Raw genomic sequence first — 24,122 nt, forward strand, 5'->3', positions numbered from 1 at the left:
TTTAAATAAAAATTAAAAATGCATAAACATTTTTCAATGATAATTTGGCTCGACTTGTGTTTCCGTCGAAACATATGCTCATATGTTGCTAGAAATGTTTGTATAAATGAAAAAAAAAATTTATATTGAACATAGTACTGTATTTGTTGAGCACTATTCTATAAGCACGTTAAGATTCATGATTGTTTTCATTGATGGATTGAGCAACACTTTCATCTTGGTAGAAATGTTGATGAAACATATACTTATTAAAACATATACTTATTAAAACATATACTTATTAAAACATATACTTATTAAAACATATACTTATTAAAACATATACTTATTCATTTAGTGGCCCTGGTAGTTTGAAATATTAGTATTTTCTACACATAAAAAAATGAAACTTTGAAAATGTAATCTTTCTAAGTCTGAACATATAAATTTCTTTCAATCATGAAAACAATTCTCAGCTTGAGTGATTTGAAAGGTTCAAAACTTATTTATGTTTAATTTTTACCTTTGCACTATTAAATGACTTTTCTTGTCAATTATCACCATGGATAGATAGTTTTGGATGTATTGGACACTAAGATTTGGTTGTGAAATAATACAGCAGGTGTGAAGGTAGGGCTAGATCAGTTGATTTGTCAAAAATGGTGCTGTCTTTCTAAGTTAAAAAATCAATTTAAATGTGAATGTACAATGTAAGCATCTCTTATTTAGTTATGCTAGTTTTCTGTAGAGCATCTCATGTAATTTGGTTGAATCCATTTGTATAAGTGAGGAGGAAACAGTTTAGTTAACTGTTATTCTTTTAAGCTCTTCAATCTGTGTCTGCAATACAATAATTCAATTGTATCCTTATAAATATAGTACAGTAAAACCCTGGTATACGGGATTAAAAATTAGTAACGAAATACAGTACAGTATACAATACATATGTATATAATCAAATAACATCGTAAGGCAGCGTAAATACCGTAACTAGAGGCCAGAAATTGTATTCCACATAACCTGAAAAAAAATGGTATCCTAGTATCTCTGTTCGTCTGGCACTGCAAATGAAAAAAATCCTACAAGAATTTAAGAGGTAATTTTCTATATTTGCAATAAGTATTCATAAAAGTCAAAGAGTATGCCCCCCCCCCTTATTTTTTTTTTTATTTTTTTTATTTTATTTATTTTTTTTTTTTGTATCCATAATTTGCTCAAATATAAATTTTACTTTGCATAGTTTTAAAGTTAAATCAGTAGTAAAACTTAGAAAAAGATTAGCCACTAATTGTAGTGCTTGTCATTGTCAATAAATTTTTATTTTAGTTGCATCTTATATTTTCATAGATTTAAGTGAAGCTTTTTTCGTTAATTCAGTTTCTTTCTCATCATTTCTTAATTGATTTACACCATTTTTATTATATAATGGAATATCATTTTAGGTTTCTCTTTAGTAATGACTTTTTATCCTTCTAAATTTATATTTTTAAAAATCATCTTGGTACTTCCTCATGGTCTTTTTCTTTTAAACTAGTTAAAAAAAAATTTATTTTACTTTCAATTCATAAAACAATTTGATTTTAGTTTTGCTTCAACAGAATTTTTTAAATGGGCTAACTGTATTTGACAGGAATGCTTTCACATATTAATATTTTGGAGGCATTGTTCATATCTGGGTAACTAGAATTAGATTTCTATCTTTTGGAGAGGTTAAAACCTGTTGCTTGTTTTTGATTGAAAATTCTTAAGACTTTATTACTTTCAAGTTTTTTTGTTTTTTTTTGTAGAAATTAACTTGACACTGGAAACTTTCCAAATTATTTGAGTTTTTGGAAGACGCCTAAAGTATTATTCATAACAAGTTTTCCTGATCAGTTAATTTAAGCTGTATTGTGATAAACAAAATATTTAAAAAGAATTTTTGTTTAAATTGCGTGGGGAGGATGGGTGCATTTCTCCTGAAGCTAAGGAGCTTTTTATTAACTGCTGATTAAGCAAACATTTCTCCTTCTCTCCTCTTAACTACTGCAGTTCAATGTTTGTCTTTATGGTACTTGCTTTTCTTATCTACCTCTGGGTGTTGTGTCATTCACTTTACCACTGCTCTGTCTTAACAGTCCATGGGTGCAGCCATTTTACCTCTGGAGCCCTTAATGTGTGACTCGGCATTTTCGGTAAGTATAGCTCATTATAGTGGAGATGGAACGCTTTTATTGTATGTCCATTATACAACGTGTCACTAATGTAATACTTTTTTTTTTTTTTTTTTTTTTTGCCCCCTCTTAATTTTTTTCTTTTCCTTTTTTTTTTTTTTTTTTTTTTTTTTTTAAGTTCATAGAAAAAAAATATCTTAATTGGGTCAGTTCAAGTTGCTTTGCAGGGGTGCCGATTCTAGCAATAAATTTATCTTATTTGTATTTTCATAAAATCTATGAAAATTTTTCCTTTTGCCCCATTTTAATGTCTTTGACAGAAATTGAACTTCCCCTACTTTGTTAAAATGGTGCAAAACTGGTATTTTATTTTCAGTTTTGGGAAACTTTTTTTTTTTACCTTTCAAGGCTATCCTCTTTCCCTCCCCCTTTCTGCATGTGCTTCTGCCTTTTTTTTATTTATTTTTTTTAATTGCCTTCCCTCGTACTCAGCTGAAGTTAATGAGAGACATCTCTGCCTCCATGTTTATTTATACTCTTGTGATGGTTTATCCCTTGATTCGGGATCCCTATTTTTCTTTTAATACATTTACTTTTCTTGAATCTTTTAATTACAAATCTTTTTCTATGCAAACCTGTATAATTTTACATTAATGTCACCTTTTTATTATTTTTTCTTTTAACTCATTAGCTTTTTGTATTTATAAAAAAAATCTAGAGTTTCTATTGTCTGCAGCATTAGAGTAACACATTTCTGAACATTGTAAGCATCTTGTGAAATTTCCCTTGGTTTTTAATGTTGCTCCTCTGATGTATTTACATTAAGACAACTTAAATGAACCTTTTTATTTTACCATTTAACATTTTATTAAGTCTGGAATTGCCCATGACTGAAAGTTTAGTTTTCATCTTGAGAATTTTTATCAAAGATTTTATTTCGTAATTTTTCAGTTTTTTTTTTTGTTTTTTTTTCTCGAATGTATATTGTTGCATCTGTATAGCCATTTTTTATTGCGAGTGTATTCAATTCTGGACACTTGTGATGTTTGAACTTAGTTTGTTAACTCATATTGGGTCTACATAAGCTTATGTCTAAGTAAGCCTTATCTACTTATATTTTCTTTACCATTATACTTGAATCGTTGACCAGTCTTCATGTTTGATATGTTTTATTGGATTTGCAAAGTGTGATTATAGTTGAATACTTGGTTTCATTAGATTAGATCTTGTAATGGTAATCTGAAGACCTGATCTTAATAACAAAAAAAAAAACAAGGCTAACTTCTAGTGTTTTTCTTTCTTTTTTTGTCACATATATATATATATATATATATATATATATATATATATACACATTCAGTAATATACATTTTGAGTTTAGGCTGATTTTCTAAATGTATATGATTATTAGAAATGATTGACAGGTTTTGGTTAGTCAGTGAACCTTATATCATCTGGTCCCAACCTCTTCCTTCGTTGGTTCTATCTAGAATAGGTAACAGTTGCAGCCAAGGAAGCCCAAATCACCACATCTAGTATGCATTAAGACTAGATCTTCATACCAAATTGATAAATGACTTAATCCACTGTGATAGATATAATAAGGGAAGGTAGATTTGATTGGTTAATTTGTGATATAGAATGGATTTACTGATAGAAACGTGATGCAAAATTGTGCTAGAAGTGCTTGGATCTTCATGACCATTTAAATGTCATGTAATTAATAACATTGTACCGAGTTTTTTTAATGGCAGATTGATAAGATGAAATGTATGATTTTAAAGGATAAAATAAATCAAATGGTATGAGTTGAAATAGAAAAAAAAGGAAGAATTGAAACAGTGTTTCATCCAACTGTTGTTGAGATTATTCAAGAGTGAAAGCTAAAAATCATAAAAGATCTGTAATTTGGAAATTTATATAGTTATCAGTATAAAATAAATTTAAGTATGCATAGGGAAAATAAGTGGTTTAAGAGATAATTTGATTAATCATGCATTTATTATTATGCGCATGTTTAACTAATGTAGTTAAATGATGCAAAGTTAAAGGTGATAATATTCCTGTACGGTAGAACACCCAGGATACAGCACTGAAAATTAGTAACAAAGTACAGTATTTTGAGTACACATGTATATAATCAAATAACATAACTAACACTGTAAGGTGGGGCAAATACTGTAACCAGGGTCCAGAAAAATATTGTATTCGACATCGTAACCTGAAAAAAACCTTATCCCAGAACCACTGTATCCCGGGGTTCTACTGTATATGAGAACAAAACATTTTGGTGTATGTATATGTGTGTGTGTGTATATATTTTGTGCGAGCGCTCATAAATTCTTTACTCCAAACGATATTGGGTTTCCTAGTGTAGACCTTCAGTCTAGACGAGAAATGGAATACATGAAAACATGAATTTAGACACCAGATGATTCCTTGCTTTTAAATTATGTTCTTTGGGTTTTCTCTCCTTTTGCTTCTAGTTTTTTTTTTTACTAATACAGCATCTCTGTATATTTTGTGTGTGTGTGTGTATGTATATATATATATATATATATATATATATATATATATATATATATATACGCAAACATACATATTTACCTTATTTCTTTACAAATATTTAAATTTTACACTGATTACCAAATATATTTCCTCAAATTACAAATCTTATCTCGTTTTTTAGCTTTCATTCTTGAAAAAACCCACGCAACGGCTAAACAAAACATTTCAGGGCTTTCCTTTTCCATTTTTGACTCGTAATTTTTATTTGTAAATTGTCAAATTTTAAATATAAATTTCAAAGAATTTAATTTTTATTTGTAATTTTTTATGAAGAAACTATTGGTAGAAAAAATGGTTTGCTGTTTTCATAATGCATATTTTCTGAAACTCTTACTATGCAAAAAAGTAGTTGACTAGATTCAGTGAAAGTTTTTTTTAGTCTCATTTTGTTTTTATACAAAGTAGTATTCTGATAAACTCCAAGGCTAAGATTTCAAAAACCTAAATCTATTATAATTAGATGTATTTTGGAATGCCTTATGTAATTAAGTTAAAATAGAATTAATGTAGAAAATAAACTGCATAAATTTAGAAATAATGGATTTAATTTATAAGAATTTTTTATTAACATCTACAATGTTTAAGAATTTGATATTCCTAGTGTTTGACATATACTTTTGTTTATGGCTGTTTTGTTGAAAAGTACAAGTGCCGCATTGTATCAACTTAAGTTAATCCTTTGTGTAAATTGTAATGGCTGTTACTAATTTTACACATTATTTTCAGTTTCAGTATAAAGCTAGAAAAAATTTAATGTACATGTAAAATTAAGTATTTGTTAGTATAAATAGTAAAATACAGTTTATTACTACTGTATTCCAAATGATTGTTGCTTTAACATAGTGTTAAATGTAAAAAATTTGTCTATTTTCTTGTATGATTTTGGTATTATGTACATGGATTTTCTAAATGTATATGTAGCATAAGAATGTTTTTTCGTGTTGAAGTAGTATTGGAAAATGTTAACCTTTTTTTCTTCTTCTTTATTTGATCATTTTTTTTTAATTTTTTTTTACCCCAAACAGAGCACGTTGTCACCGAAGCATAAATGAATTCGGTGTTATATTTAAGGGATTATCCTAAGTGGAGAATTGAACAGCAAGATTTTTGTTTGCATTACATTTATATTTTTTAATGATGGTGCAGTCAGGGGAAATGAGGTGTGGAGAGAATTTCAAATATTAGCAGTTCAATGAAAGAAGCTATTAGAACAAGTTTCTGGCATCTAGATACTTCTATAGTGAAGTGATCGTATTTTGTAGATTTCTTTTTTTTTAGTTAGGTGTATTTACATATTTTTGTGCTATAAATATAAAAGATGCACGAATTGTTTCATCATTCTAAATTGTAGCCTAAACAAATTTTTTTCCCCCCTTTTTTATTTTCTGGCTGATGAGGGCTATTTTTAAGCCTGAATTATCATTAGTAACACTTGTTTAGTTGCAGTTGTAATGAATTAGTGTGGGAATTAATCAATGTGGTCAATTAAGAAAATATTCACATGTACTCATATTGTCTGGGTTCTGGCATGAGAAGCATAAAATTGTCACTGGGAATCTTTGCATCATGCATCTGGATAATATACTACAGTATATGAGTATTTTTTTTCACTTGTTGGTTATATTTGTATACTGTAAACATACGTGGATAATGGTATATTAAACTAATTTTACTAATGTTTATTAAAATATAAATGTATTCATAATTTTATATGCTCATTTTCATGTTGTATGGTACAAAATTATCTCTAGGGTTGATGCTATATTGAACAAATCTGTATGTTTTGACTTTGTAGAATTCATTGATTGTAACTAGTTTGCTGGCAATTTTGATCTTTTATTTTTTCAAGTTCATCTCAGCAATCGAAATTACTGCTATAAAAGGAGTCAAACTAATGACATTTTATCATAAAAAATGCTTTATCTAATTAAGTGTAAATAAAACAATTTCCAGAGGTTTTCTCTCTACATATAGTAGCCAAATATTTTGAATGTTTAAACTTTGTTTTTAGCATCTAGATTTTGATGAGTATTTGTGTTCAAATTAAATCTATAAAACTTGTTAGTTTCTTTTGAGATATTACTGGCTTTACAACTTTTATTTGCTTATAGTCTGAAATTAATCAGTTCAAAAAAATAAATACATTCGCCTCTTTCCTACTTATAAGTAGCTATTTTTGATTATGTTTATAATTTTAATGCTACTATGAATTTTACTTGTGTACTTAAATTTTTGTCGTTTGTTTTAAATGATCAAAATATCAGAAATTTATTGTACAATTGATTTTCCAACTTTACATTTTACATTCATACTTAAAATACCTTTGTTTGGTAACTGCTTAAAGTAAAAAAAAAAATGTCTGTTCTAAATGTGGATAGTTCTTAGAATTGTATCTTTAGATATATTTCTTGAGAGAAGATTGTCAGTCTGCTGAAAATGCTATTTTAAATTTTAATGAATACATCTTTAACTTTGCACAATTCAAGTTTTGTTGAGTTTTCCTTCTACTAGACAAGCTGCACAACTACGGCTTAACAATTTAATCTACAGCTGGAAGGAGACATTTGTATTAAAGCAGGGTTTTTATTTGTTTTAGATTATCTTGTAAAATTGAAGTTCTTTTAATTCATGCAAACGAAATTGTCATTTGACACAAATAATCTGCTCAGTTGGTCCTCTCATTAACTTCTGCGATTAACCACTTTTCTTACTAGATTTGCTGCTTTTTACTCTCAAAATATTACAATATTTCTATTCAAAATTGTAAAAAATTTCAAACAAATTTTTATATATTGTTAGTCTTCACTGTATCATCTAACTTAAAGATGTTTTTTTTTGTTTTTTTTTTTCATATCTTTTTAATACCTTTCAAAGTGTTGTATGCAAACTTTATCTTAAATTAATAACATTGATTTAATTTTCTATGATTTTTTTTATTACTGACTTGTTTCAAGACTAATGCACATTGAAAATATTTTAAATCCATTTCCTTATTGATATTTTCAAACTTGAGTTGTCAAAAAGAGCAGCCATCTTGAATAATAGTATATGAAATGGCTTCCTATATATAAATATGATTGTTATATATGGCAAGCACACAAAAGAATAAATTGAATGTGTGAGGTCATCTATTGAGTTGGAGTTATTTTAGGTGAAGCTGCAAAACCACTTATATTTAAAAGAAGAAAGTGTGAAATTAATCTCTTTTCTCTACAGATTAAATACTTTTATTTGTGGTGATATTTCCTTTTGCTTGTAATAGGCTATTCCAGCGTTTCCTTTTATCTTTTGACTGGCAATAAACGGAAAATGAAAACATAGACACTGGGGAGGGTCCAACAACGTAATGAGTAATATATTAAAATTAAAATATTGACAACTTGGTGATTAAATTGTGAATTACTGATAATTAGAACAATTACAAAAAATTTTTTTTTTTTTTTTTTTTTTTTTATAAACCATAACTCTAAGCAATATTTTAACATGTATTCTGTGATTAGAATATATCTGGAGTGGAGGTGGAGGGTCTTTGAGGAAACAAGCATTGATCAACTTATTTTAGTAAATGATTTTTTAATAGAATAATTGATATAATTAAGTAGAAGGCAATATTAATACCAAGAGGATATAGAAATACTAAAATTATCCATTAAATCTTATTTCTAGTCTGAAAATATTTTAAGAGTTAGCCAGAAGTATGTATTAAATACAAAGATATTGGGGGGGGGGGTCTAAAAGTAATGCCTCCTATTTTATGTTCTGCTTGAATGTATTAGGAGATTGCAAATTGCATTGTTATGACTGAATTTATGCATTTGTGATCTGAAAATTTTATTTATATTGTAGATATTGACTGTGTGAGACTAAGAAAGCAACCACTATCATAGATGTGCATCAGAAGCAGAGTTCCTGGCAAAAGTGCATTGAGAATGGTAGTGGCTATGTAGCTAAATAAATTCTGCAGCACAAGATTGCTCATTTTAATGTTACCTCTCTAGTCTTCATAGTTCTTCCTATTTTTTAAGTTAAAAAAAAAAAATAGGAGGCTTTGCTTTTTGAACTATTCTCATGTATGAATAAAACAATCTATATTAATGTGCTTTTAATTTAATTTTGTTACACTATCAGTAATGCACAACAGTCTGTATAAATTACATTATGTATGCCTTAAAATCTGTTAATTTTTTTACAGCGAGTTAAGTGAATGTTATAGCTTATTAATAGTTAAAACACATTTTAATAAATATATTGTAGGTAGTAATCCTTTTAAACTTGTATGCTGTGATAAAACTTAAACATAATTAGATAAACCTTTTTAATATAAAATAACTATAAAGAAATAAATCTATGAACTGAACAGTGTAAAACAGCCAGTGTTCAAGCAAATTAGTTAATCTATTAAAATATAAGATCAGTCTTTACAAGTACTTTGCCTTATCAAAAAAAAAAAAAATAATAGATTAGACTTTTTCCCCCCTGTACACATTTCAATGAAACTTTAAGTTTTTTCATTTGGTTTAATTATTTTACATTAACTTTATTTCTTCAGAAAAGAACTAGAATTCAATTTTCAGTTGTCTATGGTGTAAACATGGTTAATTTTCAAAGGCGTTAATATTATACCAAATAATTCATTTGGCTTTCACTCTAGTATGCAGGCTCGAACATGTAACGTGAAAGAGGAAAGAGAGGTGAAAAAAAAAAAAAAAAAAAAGCTAACATGCTAGCTGTCATGGCCACGACGACTTATGTCATGACTGGTCGGAATGACATTTTTTTTTTTTTTTTTTTTTTTTTTTTTTTTAAACATACATTGAGATTGTTTGGCGAATGACTTGCAAAAATGTTGATGCAAAAAGTTACCCCTCCTTGCTAATAACAGCACAGTTGATCAGCACAGAATTAATGTTTTTGGCCAATTTTTAGATATGTTTATCAGGTTGATTTTTCTAACAATACCAATTTTGTCATGGTCCGATGCATCCCGTCAAGTTTTTGGCAGATATACACACATACACATACAGTCACATACACATTTTCCATTTTATATATAATAGAAGATAGACCATTTATCTTCATTAGCCTGTGTTTATTAATAGCAAATGAGATATCATGTGTCTGTTTCTCATCCATGTATAACTTTGATGAATACATTGAATTTTTAATTAAATATTTACTGAAATTGGAAATAAAATAAGGAAAAACTAAAAATATTTTTCTTAAAATTAATTATATTTTTTAATCTTTTTCTCTAAACTTTCTATCCAAGCAACACTAGGCCAGTTACAACATTCTTATATATTTTTCAAAGATTGTTGTATATTATAGTGCCTGGCAATAAAAGCTTATAGATTCTGTGTAAATTTATATTTGAGCAATGGTTATTAAACCTATATCCTCTTAGTATAAAAAAATAATTAAATGGATTACTTGGAGAAGTACATTTCATGTTGATCAAATGTGAGCCAAGTATCATGGGATCTGCATCTAAATTTATCATCCATAAAAAAAAATTTAACATTATATTGTGATATGTTTCTAGAATATTTCGTATAAAACATCCTATGAAATTTCACAAGTTTTACAAGCTATTAAGACTGGCTTGATTAAAAATCCTGTTCTACTATTTTGAGTTTCCTGTCTACATATGTACTTGGCGAAAAAAAAAAAAACCTCATGATATATATCTAAAAGTTTCCTATTTTGATTTGAAAATTTAATTTTATTCTCATTATATATATATATATATATATATATATATATATATATATATATATATATATATATATATATAGTAATCTTGTCTGTTTGTGTGTGAAACTACGGCCACCAAGAGTAAGAAGGCGGTCTGTTAACTAAAAAATGCCAGCAAGCAATGTAGGTAAGATTTATCAGACTGTCAGTACTATATGAGGGCCATTTGAAAAAGAGCAATAAAACATTTTTAAAAAGAAAAAGGAACACAGTTCGATTAATACTGAAACTGAACTTTATTCAATATAAAATATAAATATTATCTATGTAAAATTAAGTAATTTAAAGCAATACAATTTAATACTAATAAAAGTGAATTATGAATTTAGAAAACAAAGAATTAAATAACATATTTTAAAAGTGAAAATAAATGATAAAATACAAAAAATTGAAATAAAACAATTTAAATACAAACAAACAAACAATAAAAGTTACTAGTGCAGAAATATTTTTTAATTTAATTTAGAGAAAAATCACATGGGTTGAATGTTATTTTTTGGAACTTCAGAGATTATTCGGACTAATGTTCTCATCTTGCGTGTTTTTCACGTTTTATCATCGAATCTTGACTTCCTTTATTACATCCTCAGGCCGAAAATGATGTTCACATTCTTAAAAACAAAGAAAACATTCATTCCATAATGTAAACTATTGTTAAAATATAAGAAAAGACAGTAAACAAACATTTACAATAATAATAATCACAGTGTAGTATCTGTTCTGATGCTACACTTCATTTGTTCTGTCCTCGGTCAGTGGAGGAGAAATCCCTCATGACTGACGCAATTTTTATTTTATTTTTGTTCCTATCTAGAATGCCCCTTTTTGGGGGCTAGGTTTTCCCACATTAAAAACCGACCTTGTGTCTAACTGTGCCCTCGTGGGGAGGCAAGTAAATAAATTTAAAAAACAATATTTTTGACAATTATTCTCATGTAAAAATTACTTATTTATAATTTTATAAAGAAACAATCAATATATAACGCTCAGTCACGGCTAATTTCATTAATAGCTGCGTGGTGAATAATTTTCAAACCGACTTTAGAAAAAAATATAGAACTTAAAAATAATTTGGAAATACTCAACGAAAGGTTTTACTTATTATTAAAGACATTTTGACAATTATTCTCATGTAAAAACTATTTGTTTATTATTTTAAAAACTAAAACAAAATTAAATTAAATTTTCAACCTTCCTGATAGACTTTTTAGCCTTATAAGAAAATAAACAGTTAAAAATATCAACATAATATTTGCTGTATTAGCAATAAATAGGATTGTTTTTTTAATTTATATTAACAATGTTACCAAACGTTATGAAAGTACTTGAATACAGTTCTAATTAAATACACGTTTAATTATTAACAAATAATATTACTTTATTTGGTTGGAATAAAAATTTTCCCTTCTAATGGTATGTATCCAAATTGAGAAAATTTAGGAAAAGAAAATGTATGTACTTTGGGGCCTTTTGGATAATTTCTCCGGTAATTTGGAACCATGCAAGAATACACCATGTTAGCAAACTGAAAACTAGAGAAAACTGCTGCTGATAGCCTAGACCATATACCTACAACTGAATCTGATAATGACGTCATGCTGTCATGTACATCGGCCTTCTTTACTCTCGGTAGCCACAATGAAATGGTCTCTACCAAACTACTGTCAATTTTTGGTCTCCAGATATTCGAACCAATGGAACAAAATCTCTGGTTTTTAGCCAGAAAATAACTGCTAAAGGATCAAAATTAGAAAGTTTTAACTTGGCAGACATAGATTTACATAATGGTGTATGGTCTACACATGTGCACATATACATTTGTTTAACTGTTATTTTGTCAAGTTTTGAGATGCAGGTGTTGTTAGTTTGGCTGGTAGTGAATATTGTTAAAGAGCTAAATGTTTTGATGCTGATGGCATCAAAGTTTTTTTTATTTTTATTTTTTAATTTTTTTTTTTTTATAACTTTTGAATCCACTATCATATTCGATGTAATATAATCAAGAGAGAATTGGTTCTCTGATAATAATAAATTTGAAGTGTGCATAAATTAAAATATCATTTAAGTGTATTTTACACTAGCAAAGTATAAAAGCCTTATTAAAGAAGTATAAATACTGCTATACTACTGAAAATTTGTCAGCATGTATAAATTTCCCTACTGGTCCAATATTTTATTACTAGCAGGATCTATGAAAATTCCATAGAATGAGAAACACATTCAATCAACAAATGTTTTGATAACGCTGATATTTTTCTGGATAGGGCAAAAAATTATTTGCTTTTTTTTAACAGAAAAGCAAATAGCATGCAGCAAATATGAGTTTATTAATATTTCTATAAGAAGTGTAAGTTGTATTTTAAATAGAGAACCGACTTCAATGAGAAATTGATAAACACTCTAAAAGTAATTTTGAAGAATTGCTACATATTGCTTTCTCACACCATTGCAACGATGCTCATATATTATGATATTTGAAAACGAGGCTATTTTAGTTCATGGTTTCCAGGCTGGTCTATTTAAAGCCATTATTAAAGTGCTGTTCAAAGCCAGGATGATTTTCATATGGTCTCAATAGGATGAAATTGTTGGACTGAAGTTCAATAATGCAGTTAAAAAATTTATTATGTGTGTATATATGTATGTATATATATATATATGTGTGTGTATATATATGTTCCAAGTTTTCCATGTATCTTATGTGAGTATTCACCATCTACAGAGGGAAGACCTTAGATTACCAACTGCTCTAGCCACAGGATTGTGGAATTTATGAACTTAAAATCTGTTTCATAAAGTTTGATTTTACAAAAGATGGTTATCTCCTTCACTTCTCCTCGGCTTTGTGGCTTCGACTATTACTATTTTGCATATTTTTAATTAACAAAATCTTAAATTCAACTAAGATAGGATTCTAATAAAAAACAATTTAAAAAGTATTCAACTGTCCATTTTCAAATCCTTAAGCAGTAAATTTACTCTACATGCTAACCTTTAGCAAAGGATTATTTTACAGTTCAAATCGTCCAATCTTTTTACTTCAGTGTTTTGAGGAGTATTTGCATTATACATGATCGTCGGCAATGTGTAAAACAAGCAATTTGTTGTGTTGAAGTTGTTCAGCTACAATGCTAGTATTTCTCATGAAGTGACTTGGGGAGAGGGGGTGATGGCTCAAATTTGGTTTCTTTGATTAGTTAGATGGAAAAGGTTATAAAGAAATATAAATTACTTGTGATTTTTCTGTATAATGGCAATTTTAAAATTTGTAACATTACGAGTTTTTAATTTAATGTTTCAATTTATTGAACATCACTTACCATTCACGTTTTCCACTCCTTCCAAGGACTTAATTTACTTCAAAATATTTCTTGAATTCTTCCTTTTAAACAAAGTTGCTTGTCTTTACTAGTACATGTAATTATTTAGATCTAATAAGTTTGAAGTCTCCAAAATCACACTGAATTTTCTGGTGATGAGCATTAGCAATAAGTTAAATTTTTAATTTCTTAAGAAAAAAACCCCTAATTAAACCTCATCTCAAATATTTTAAATTTGAATATTTTGTAAGATGTCCTATCCATTTTATTGTAAAACTTCTACTTTAAATTTACTACCATCCTTTCCAAAAATGTAAATACTATCTTAAAGGAAATTATGTGCATAGTGAGTAGAGTCAATGAGAGTAATTATTCCTGTGGATCTGACTTTTATAATCAGTTATAAGTTTATAAAAGTATTATTTCTAGCTTTGACTACATTTAAAATGTTATCACTTAATATATTATATTCTTTTCAAATGAGAGGTTGATTTTCTTAAATGACTTCTTTCAGAACATTTCATGATTAATCTTAATCTTTTTTCAGTACAATGTTCGTTTTTTTTTTTTTTTTTTTTTTTTTTTTTGTTTTTTTAAGTTATGTTTTTGCTTAATAGAAAACTGTTACTTTCTTCAAAGAATTTTGATAAATCTAATTTTTTTTATTTCAGGCTAAAACTTGTCTCAATTTATTGAGTATTAAACATTTTTCTGATAAATAGCTGTATTTACATTCACATTTGTAAACTAAAATAAAAATGGTTAAAAGAAAAGCAAAAATAAGCATGAATTAATTTTTTCTTTTTTTTTTATGATCGGTTTTTAATCTGAGAAATCCATCCTCCACCCTCAGATTATTCAGGTTGGGAACAAAAGTACCTGTAGCATTCCATTGACACTCCTCGCTAAATGAGGACCTTAAATGACAGGAAATAGTTATTTCCCCTCTCTATATCTTAAAGTGGATCAAAACAAGAATAAGGACACCCCCTCCCCTTGACTAAGAAAAACAAAAGGACAAATTTCGATCAACACCTGTTTGATTTTGACACGCACACATTGTCTCTTTAAACATAAAGGAGCAGATTTGTTTGGATTTTTACAAGATTTTTTTTTTTTTTTTTTTTTTTTTAATAAGGAACAACCTTTTATTCTAATCTATAGTGTTCCATTTTTTTTTTTTTGGAGGAACGAGCTCCCCAAAAGAGGTACTCTAGATGGATTTTTTTTTTTTTTTTTTTTATAAGCATCCATTTATTTAAATGTTTTGTACCTTACATTAAAAAGGTAACTTGTATTTGATTGAAATAGTTTTATTAAAGTTTTGTAAATATATATTTAAAAAAAATCATTCTACATAAATAAGTCTTGGCCACAAAAACATGAACAAGTCTGTTAATATTTGTTTAAAGAGGTTATGTGCGTGTGCAAAGGTCAAGGTGAACTTAGTGTTCATCAAAATCTATCCTTTTGTTTTTCTGTCAATTAGGGTTCTTATTCGTGTATCGATCCCTTTTAAATTATTCTTTACTATACTCTTTCATCTTTTTTTATTTCCTAATCCTAATTACCACAACCCTTAGAATCCTGCTAGTATATTATAATTTTAACATAAGAAAAACAAACTTTTCTTAACACCTACTCAAGATAAAGCAATGGCATTTGGTATTGCAAATACAATTTTACGTGAATATTGCAGAAGCATTGAAAGGGACAACTCCTTGTTTTGATAAGTGAGAAATTTTAGATATAATTTGGTTAACAGAATGTACAACTAGCAAATGTGCCTGGCATTGCCCGGTATTAAATGCAACATTAAATTCTTTAAAAAAAAAAAAAAAAAATAGAAAAATAAAGGAAAGCAACTGAGACATGTGAGCAGTGTTTTTTTTTTTAAACGGTTTACTTCTGGTAAGTAAAAAAATAAAATAAAATATAAAAATTAAGCAAAACTTAAAGACAGTGAGTTAAGTATGATAACTATTAGGCCAGCTGGCCACGATCTTTGAAAAGTGCTTTCAAACCTACTTATTCTTAACATAAGGAAGCTGTCATGTGAACAATTCATGCATGGGCATTCGTGAAACAGTTGACGATGTAATAAAAATTTGCCCCCCCCCCTCTCCCCATTACCAATTTTTCAATTTGGACCTCTTAGCAGCCCTTTTTTCTCGTATGAAAACCCATTAAAGTTTTTCACATGTCTGAATAATCTATATACCAAATTTCATGTTTGCAGATCAAAAATTCATTGAGTATATAGGTTGAGACTTGTCCTCACACACATTCTCACTTTTATGTATATAATAGATCGGGAAGGGGTAGTTTAGAATTCAGTTATGAAAGTTTTATATTTTTAATGGTGAAAATTTAATATTTTTCTATTGCTTGGGAACTCTGAAAGTAAACAATTCTAACACTTATTTATTGACATTTATAGTAGTAGTAGTAGTAGTAGTAGTAGTAAGTCTTATTTTTTCAATCCATAATTCAAATTCTTAAAACTGCTTTTAATTTCTTTATTGCTTTTGCTGGAAATATGATATAATAAACATTCATTTATTTTTTTTGGTTCACAATAAATATCCAATTAAATTGTTAGATTAAAATGGGTAATTGCTTAAGGAAGAGGCTGTTGATTATTTAAGTTAAAACTACTCAACATAAGAAAAATATATTTAAAGAATTTCATGTTTTGATACCAAATTATTTATAAAAATAACATGAACATTGTAATTTTTTTTTCTTTTTTCTTTCTCTTAAATGTAGCCATGTCTATGAAATATCAATAACTTGGATAAACTTAGATAAATCAATTTCTTTTATCTGATGGTTTCACAGCTGAATTTGTACAAATAACTTTTCCTCCAATCTCTAAACATTTTTACTAGCCATTTGACCATGAGCTTTTTCTAACAATGCATCCATGTTAGATGATTTCTTTTCTGGAGGAACGACTTTGAATCCTATATAAATCTTTTGTTTTACTTTAGTTTTCTTAGTTTACATGACTAAGAATAAACAATTATTTAATGGTATGCAAACAAGTGTCAACAAAAAAAAGTATACTCTCTTATAAAGCAAAACTAGAATTTTCACATCTATTTCTTTGATCGCTATAACTTGATAACCAAAAGCTACATATTGAATTATGTTGCATATGCATTTTAGTTTGCGTTTTCCAGATTTTTTTTTTTTTTCTGGGAGAGGAAGATTATTATTGAAATAATGATGTGCAATATGAAGTAAAATAAATTGCTTTGGACTATTAAAATAATTTCCAATACTATTTATTTATATTATGTTTGAATTCATGTGTTGAAAAAAAAAAAAATGTAAATTAAATCTAAGACTTCACATCAAGAGCTATAATTATGTTAACCTCTGAAAAAGATTTAAAGATTTTGATTTCAATATTTGGTTATGGCATCAGCTTTATTTGTTGGAAATTTGTTTATTAATTAATGCAATATTCTCCTTTTTCTAATATTTCAAAATTAGATGTTTTGCAATGTATCTTATAATAAAAATTGTGCCCAACGGACATACTATTTATTTATATTAAATAGCCTAATATTTACTGTCTAATTGAGATTTTACACTGTAAAATAGTCTCTGCTAGCTTTCATTCTTGAATGTTTAATTATTTAAAAATTGTGTGCACATATATATATGTAAAATCTCTTGCATTTCAGTCACATAAATTATTAATAAAAATAATCTCCAATAACAACTAATGTATGAAGTTAAGACTGCCATGCAATGCCAGGTAGAAACAACTAGTGTTATATTCGGTTTTGGTATTTATTTTAAGTGCTCAGTACTTGATTGGAGTAACCTAGTTGCATAACAATTAAATAATGGCAAGTAAGCTGCACAGAAACATTGTTTTATCCATTAATGGAAATTTCTGGCTAAATGCAGAGATTTACAAATAGTTTTATGAAATATCTATTGTAACCGCCAACCGATCGAAGTCTTGAATTTTATTACTTACATTTTTCATCCATTCACCGTCTGTCCTCACCCACTTAATTTATTTAATGAATATCGTATCATTCAGTTAATAACAATTGGTTAACTACAAATGGAATATTCTGAAAATGATCAATGTTTGAGATTTGATATGGAATAAATATTGAAGCTTTATTTGTATCACAAGTGTTTTTTTTTGTTTTTTTTCCAGAACTGGTGTATTTTCTATTTCCCTTATTTCTGCAATATATTCCATTTCCCAATGCCAGTAATTATCTTTTGTTCTGGTTTGTATTCTTCAGTTGGCTGAATCCAAGGTTTTCACTGCATCATCTGTGCAAAGTGCTCCCACTTCCGAACCCTGTGCAGCTGCCCCATCTGCTTCACCACCTATGAACGATGCCACGAACACTGCCCTGCCACGGTAAGTATCATGCCCCCACTCCCTTTTCTTAAACTTGTGTGCTGGCGTTCTTAAGAGTAAGCAGTGATATATTCCAACAGGCTTTATTGAGATTATGTCTTGACAAATTGCTTATAAAACCTTTATATTATCGTACTCGTGTTTGTGTACATAAAGAAAAAAAATTGTTACACCTGGTATTCAATAGTAACTTTCCACAGGCGGCTTTGCATGCAAATAGTGGGAAGTGGGTACAAACAAGTGGAAAAAAAAAAATAATAAGTAATTTACATGTATTTCTATATTAGAGATGCAAACTTTTCTGCTTTTTAGCCAAGTTCTGTCTTTTTTCTTTTCTGCTTAAATCAGTTCTCTCCCCCCCCCCCTCACCCAAGCTGATTTCTACCAAATTGCTAGAACCCTACTTATTAATTTGGTTGGATCGTCTTTCATGTTTTGTCTTGCCTTTCTTTCCCTTATGAGAATTTATGGAAACTGAATGTTAATTTTGCGATGAAATCTAATACTTCAAATGATTAAGGGTAGGGAAATTAGATGACTTATGTTTTTTCTTTCCAAATTTAAATAAATTTGTTAAATAATGCCCCCCTCTCCTCTTACCTATGTGAGGGCATGACATCCTTGCTCCCCCATGTTGGAAAATTGTGGATGAATCTTGTTACGCCTAGCTAAACTGAAATCATAGACAGCAAAAACGTATGAATAACTATTTTATTAATATTGCATATAAGCAACAATAGATATCTGTTGCTACATTACTGCAGTTTTATGGAACATCCAATCATTAATAAAACCCTGGATGTTTCTGTACATCTGAATACAATTCGTTATAAAATTATTTGAAAGAAGTATATACAATTCATTAATTCAGTTGTTTTATTTTCATGTTATATATCCTGAATCTGGAAAATATATTAAATGAATTATGAAATTTACATGGACCCAAAAGTTCTGGTTAGCCAAAATGTATAACTTGCAAGAGCTTCAGATAGAAAGTGTATGAATATTATTCCCAGGTCCACTCTGGGTTCGGGAGGGGGGGCAGTTTATTTACAAATATATGCCTACATAGCAAATTCATTTGCAAACCATTTGTATAAAGGGCTTAATGCGTTAATAAGTCAGAATGGATTGAGGTGTTTCAGAATGAAATCTAATCGCACTTGATACAACATATTTCAAGTTTATGGAGATTGCAATTCATTGTTTAAAAAAAATTCAACATTGTTTATACTTTTTATGAAAAATTATTACTAGAAATTTTATTTTTCTAAAGAAGGATGTGTATTGAAAAATATTCAAATTTACCCTCTCTCCCTCCCCATAATACAACTGTTAGTATTGCTGCTGTATGATTACAATCTTAACTTTTTTATCACATTAAAACTTTATGTAGAAAAGCATTTCATTTGTTTTAATGGCTGGGTTTCTTGTCTGATCAAACTTTTCATACGAGCTATTTTTTTTTTTTTTTTTTTTTTTTTTTTTTTTTTTTTTGAGATGTGCATGTATTGCATCCCTACCATTAACTCGAAAACACACTTCATGTACTCATTTCAGTTTTTACCCTTTAAAAGAACTTTTAAATAAAAAGTAAAACATCTATATCAAGCATAAACATTAAAATTTCTTTTTATGTTAAGAAAAGTGGAATATGCACATTGCAGCCATCTTGGCTGTGCAGGCTGATGCATGAGTGGCAAGAGGCAGTTCCTATTGTAACAGGACAGGCATAGATTAATTAAAATCCTTTCTTCTCCCCTATGAGCTATTCCTGAACTCTTGAAGACGTTTAAAATCATGGAATTTTTACTAAATTAATTTGAAACTGAGAAAACTAATACTTAGTTTAGATTGTTAAAAATAATTTAATTTCTCTTACTTTTAGATTACATTCTTTAAATCTGTAGAAAAATATAATTTTTCTGTTTATATTCTATGAGCATGTTCTTTCAGAAATCCTTAATGTGCATAATATTAGAGTTACTAAATAGTAAATATATCCATTTTTCCTTGACCTTTTCATTTTTTTTTTTTTTTTTTTCAATTTTTATATAGGGTAAATTTTGACCACAAAATCTATTTTATGTTTGTTCTTAATGTCATGTCATGGAATGAGATTGTGTTTAACTTCAATGCCACTTTGTAAATCTTATTTTTATTTATATTTTTTCAGAATTGTTTAATTATCTAACTTTGTTTTCAACCAATCTATTTTATAAAACGAATTACAAAATAACTATTTGTAAACCAAATTAGAGCTGATTCTTTCAAATTCTATGGTGAAAATGTCATCTAGAAATCACTCTGAAAATATTCCAAAATATAGATGCTGAAAGTTTGTCATGTTATCCAATCTGTATTGCTTGCTTCATAATTGTAATATTGTCAGATATAAAATAAAAAATACTGAGTATTAATAATTATAATTGCATGTGTACGCATTTAATAAATTTTAATTTATTTTTGCAATTCTAATTTTAAATGGAATTTTATCTTTTTAAAAAGTGTTTATGTAAGAAAAATGCGGCAAAAACAAATTTTCAATATTTTTTAAAATTGTTTAGAAAATATTTTTCTTATCCTCTTATAAGGACAACTAGATGAAATATAATTAGAAAGTAGAATTGGCTATTGGAAAGCCATTTTAATATTTGTGGATTGTTTTCCTGCAAACTGCAAAAAATTAAAAAAAATTTTTTTAATATTTATAAAAAAAATTTTAAGTTTATAAATTTACAACCACCAATTACAAAATTAATGTATGACTAAACTTATTCTTTTTTTTGCTGTTAACTCTTCCTATGTTTTGTTTGTATAAACTCTTGATAATTTGAGCAGTGTTGCTGTTTCACTCGTTCATTCATTTATGTAGTAGTTTCATTGTTGTAGAACTATAACAAATCAGAAATTTGATTGGTTTCTTTCCAAAACAAATTATTGTGTGTGTGAGTGTGTGTGGGGAGGATTAACCAATCATCTGGTTGATTCTGGGAAAACAAAATAACCAATTGGATGTGATACATTTTTCTTCACAACAAAAATTTAGATTTATCTATTGTATGTCAAATGTTAGCTTTATCTTGCATATTTCTGAGATCTGTGCACATCAATTTCTTTTAAATATTAGAATATAAGGATTTCAAGGAGGTCTTTATAAATGCTGTTAATTTTGTAATCTTTTTTGAGAAGGTTGCACAGCCATTTTAAGAGTTGAGGCAAAAAGAATCGTTGATCTTTTATTTTCCTAGTTTTTTAATCAGTTATCAATAAAAATGTGTATACACACAATACTCGTTCTGGGATGGGTAAAATTAATTCCCTAGATAGAACCATTTTGCATCACTAATGTTTTCTTATAAAGATTAAAATAAAGATATGACGAACTAAACCTTGTACCTAGAATCCTTATGATTTTTATCAAGATCCATTACATGATTTCTATTCTAGAAAAAGTCAAGTTTAAATTCAAGGAGTCTTAAGAAATTAAAGTTCAGGATTTTGCTGAATTGATGTCTAATAAATATAAATAACATTAATTTCAAAACTGATAAATCCACATTTGATTTCCCTACACTTAGCAGCTGTATTTAAAAATTCATAATTGCTCGTTAGTTTAGAAGTAAATCCTGTATATATAAAGATATTACATAATCTTTTTGTAAATCAATTCATATGCTACAAACTCCTATCTTTACATCATCGATGCTCTGATCCCCATCTGGCATCAATTGAAATGGATGGCTCTTGTCTAGAAACCCCATGTTTTGACAAGCTTCTGGGCTTGACCTTTACTCCTGATCTGAAATGGAACACGTACATCAAGTCTGTTGCCAAGGTCGCTCGAAAGATGGTGGGATCCTTCTACCGCTCCAGAAGATATCTCACTACTGATGCAATTCTCTATCTCTATAAAAACCAAGTACATCCAAGGATGGAATACTGCTGCCATATCTGGGCAGGAGCTGCTAAAAACAGCCTATCCTGCCTTGACAGAGTACAAAATAAACTTTGTGGCTTAGTGGGGGATGCCTTTTTCTCTTCCTTGCAACGTCTCTCCCACAGAGACGTTGCGAGCCTATCTTTGTTTTATCATTATTTCCATGGCAGGTGCTCGTCTGAACTCCAATCTCCGGTTCCCCCCTCGCCAATCTTTTACGGAAAAACACCCATCTAGCTGAAACCACTGTCAATAATTTTCCCTAATCTTTATCTGTGCCTAAATCAAAATGTAGATTCCATGAACAAAGCTTCTTTCTTAGAACTGCACGCCTGTGGTACTCTGTTCTGTCTGCCTGCTTCCCACCTGACTACAACCTGTTGTCTTCAAGTCCGTGAACAAATTCCTGATGAACCGCCCCCTTAAGTAGGCACATTATTAAATCTCCACACTAATGTACTGTACATGCAATAACCCTTATCCCTGAGTGGCTTCCAGCCTTGATAAGTGGTGACCACCTTGTAAAAAAAAAAAAAAAAACCTTCAATTCATTAATTTTAGTTAAAATTTTATCATTTGAGAAGGGAGGTGACATTAAGTGAAATTTTTTTTTTTTTTTTTTTTTTTTTTTTTTTTTCTCCTTAAATATTTAGTTTCTAAAGAAGCTGGTTCAATCCAACTAGGGTGACTGCCGTACAACAAATATAAGCTATATTGTAATTTTTTTTTTCCTCAAATAAGTATTTGTAATGGTATACTTTTCAAACTGCCCCCTCCTTTTTTTTTATATGGTAAACTTAAGTCTGGAGATTTGCCTAGACCAATTTTCAGTTTCTTACTGAAATGTATTTTACTTATTGTCAAAAACTTTTGTTCCAAGCCATTTATGATCCAGACTTCATTTTTTTTTTATTTCTGATATTTAATTCGTAAATAAAATGTGTTTAGCTACTTTGTGTAAAATATATATAAAAATTCAACAATACTGACTGCAGATAATGTCCAATTCTTAAAATTTCTTTGGCTCAGTTATGACTACTGGAATTACCTAGTGATTTGGAAAAGTCGTAATATTTTAATTTACAGAATTTGCAGTTCCATGCCCCCATTTCAGATTTTTGGAACTAATAGAGGTGAGATATTTCAAATGTTTTCTCCCTCAGTTACAATCTGAATATAATTTATAAAACAAATTTCTCCAACAACAGATAAAGAATTAAATTAAAGAGTTCCCCCCCTCTATCCCATAAAAGGAAAATAAAAATGAATAGTATTTTAAGAAGTGTTGCATTTGATGGTTTGTATATTGGTTTCATGTTGCCTTGTGACACTTAAAAAAAAAAAAAAAAAAAAAAAAAAAAGTTATATATATATATATATATACACATACACACACACACTGAACATAGAAAATAACTTTACTGCAACTATTATTTTAGAGACTGTGCAATTATTCAGAAATTAAAATGAAAAAAAATGTCTTTTCCTACTTAGAAAATTCACGACTCTTACATTTATTTGTTCATTCTTGAGGGATTTCTTCTTTCTAGATTATTTCAATGTCTTATTGGATATGACTATTTCATCCACAACATATTGTACAGTTTCCTGCTCTCTTTTTCACATTGTAATGACAAAATCAATTTTAAGATTTGAGATCTTTTTCTTCCATAAATTTATAACTAGAAAGTCGACATCTAATACTAAATCAAACTATGCCTTTTAAATCTACCACTTAAACATTTTTCCCCCAATTAAAATCTTTGTCACAAGTCTCCAACACAATGCTGATATACTTAGTTTAAAAATTCTTTTTACATCCTTGTATCATTAAAACCGGTTCTCTCACTGGACTTGTGCTTCATTTGTTTTGTAAGGAGAATGGCTAACCCCCTCCCCTCCAATAGGATTAAAAACAAGATCTTTAAATGTTGAATAAACTCTGTGTGTGTTATATGCTGGGACAAAGAAATTATGATGGTATGAAAGTTATGTTCCATTCCTACTTT

At 28.4% G+C, this 24,122-nt stretch overlaps 1 protein-coding gene across 28 annotated transcripts in view; it reads left to right on the forward strand.

The window, feature by feature from the left end:
• The window catches only part of LOC145292158 (uncharacterized), a 150,914-nt gene that overhangs the window by 81,403 nt on the left and 45,389 nt on the right, over nt 1-24,122 (forward strand). For 16 of the 28 annotated variants that reach the window (XM_080138305.1, XM_080138298.1, XM_080138310.1 and 13 more), the window contains exons 9-10: nt 2,097-2,153; nt 18,052-18,173. In XM_080138305.1, the coding sequence (XP_079994431.1) occupies nt 2,097-2,153; nt 18,052-18,173 (179 nt within the window). The remainder of the gene's footprint in view (nt 1-2,096; nt 2,154-18,051; nt 18,174-24,122) is intronic. The other 12 variants (XM_080138323.1, XM_080138325.1, XM_080138311.1 and 9 more) reach the window with 1 other exon arrangement.

This window comes from Euprymna scolopes, chromosome 13, assembly GCF_053919585.1.
Source record: "Euprymna scolopes isolate OS-2025 chromosome 13, ASM5391958v1, whole genome shotgun sequence".
NCBI lineage: Eukaryota > Metazoa > Mollusca > Cephalopoda > Sepiida > Sepiolidae > Euprymna > Euprymna scolopes.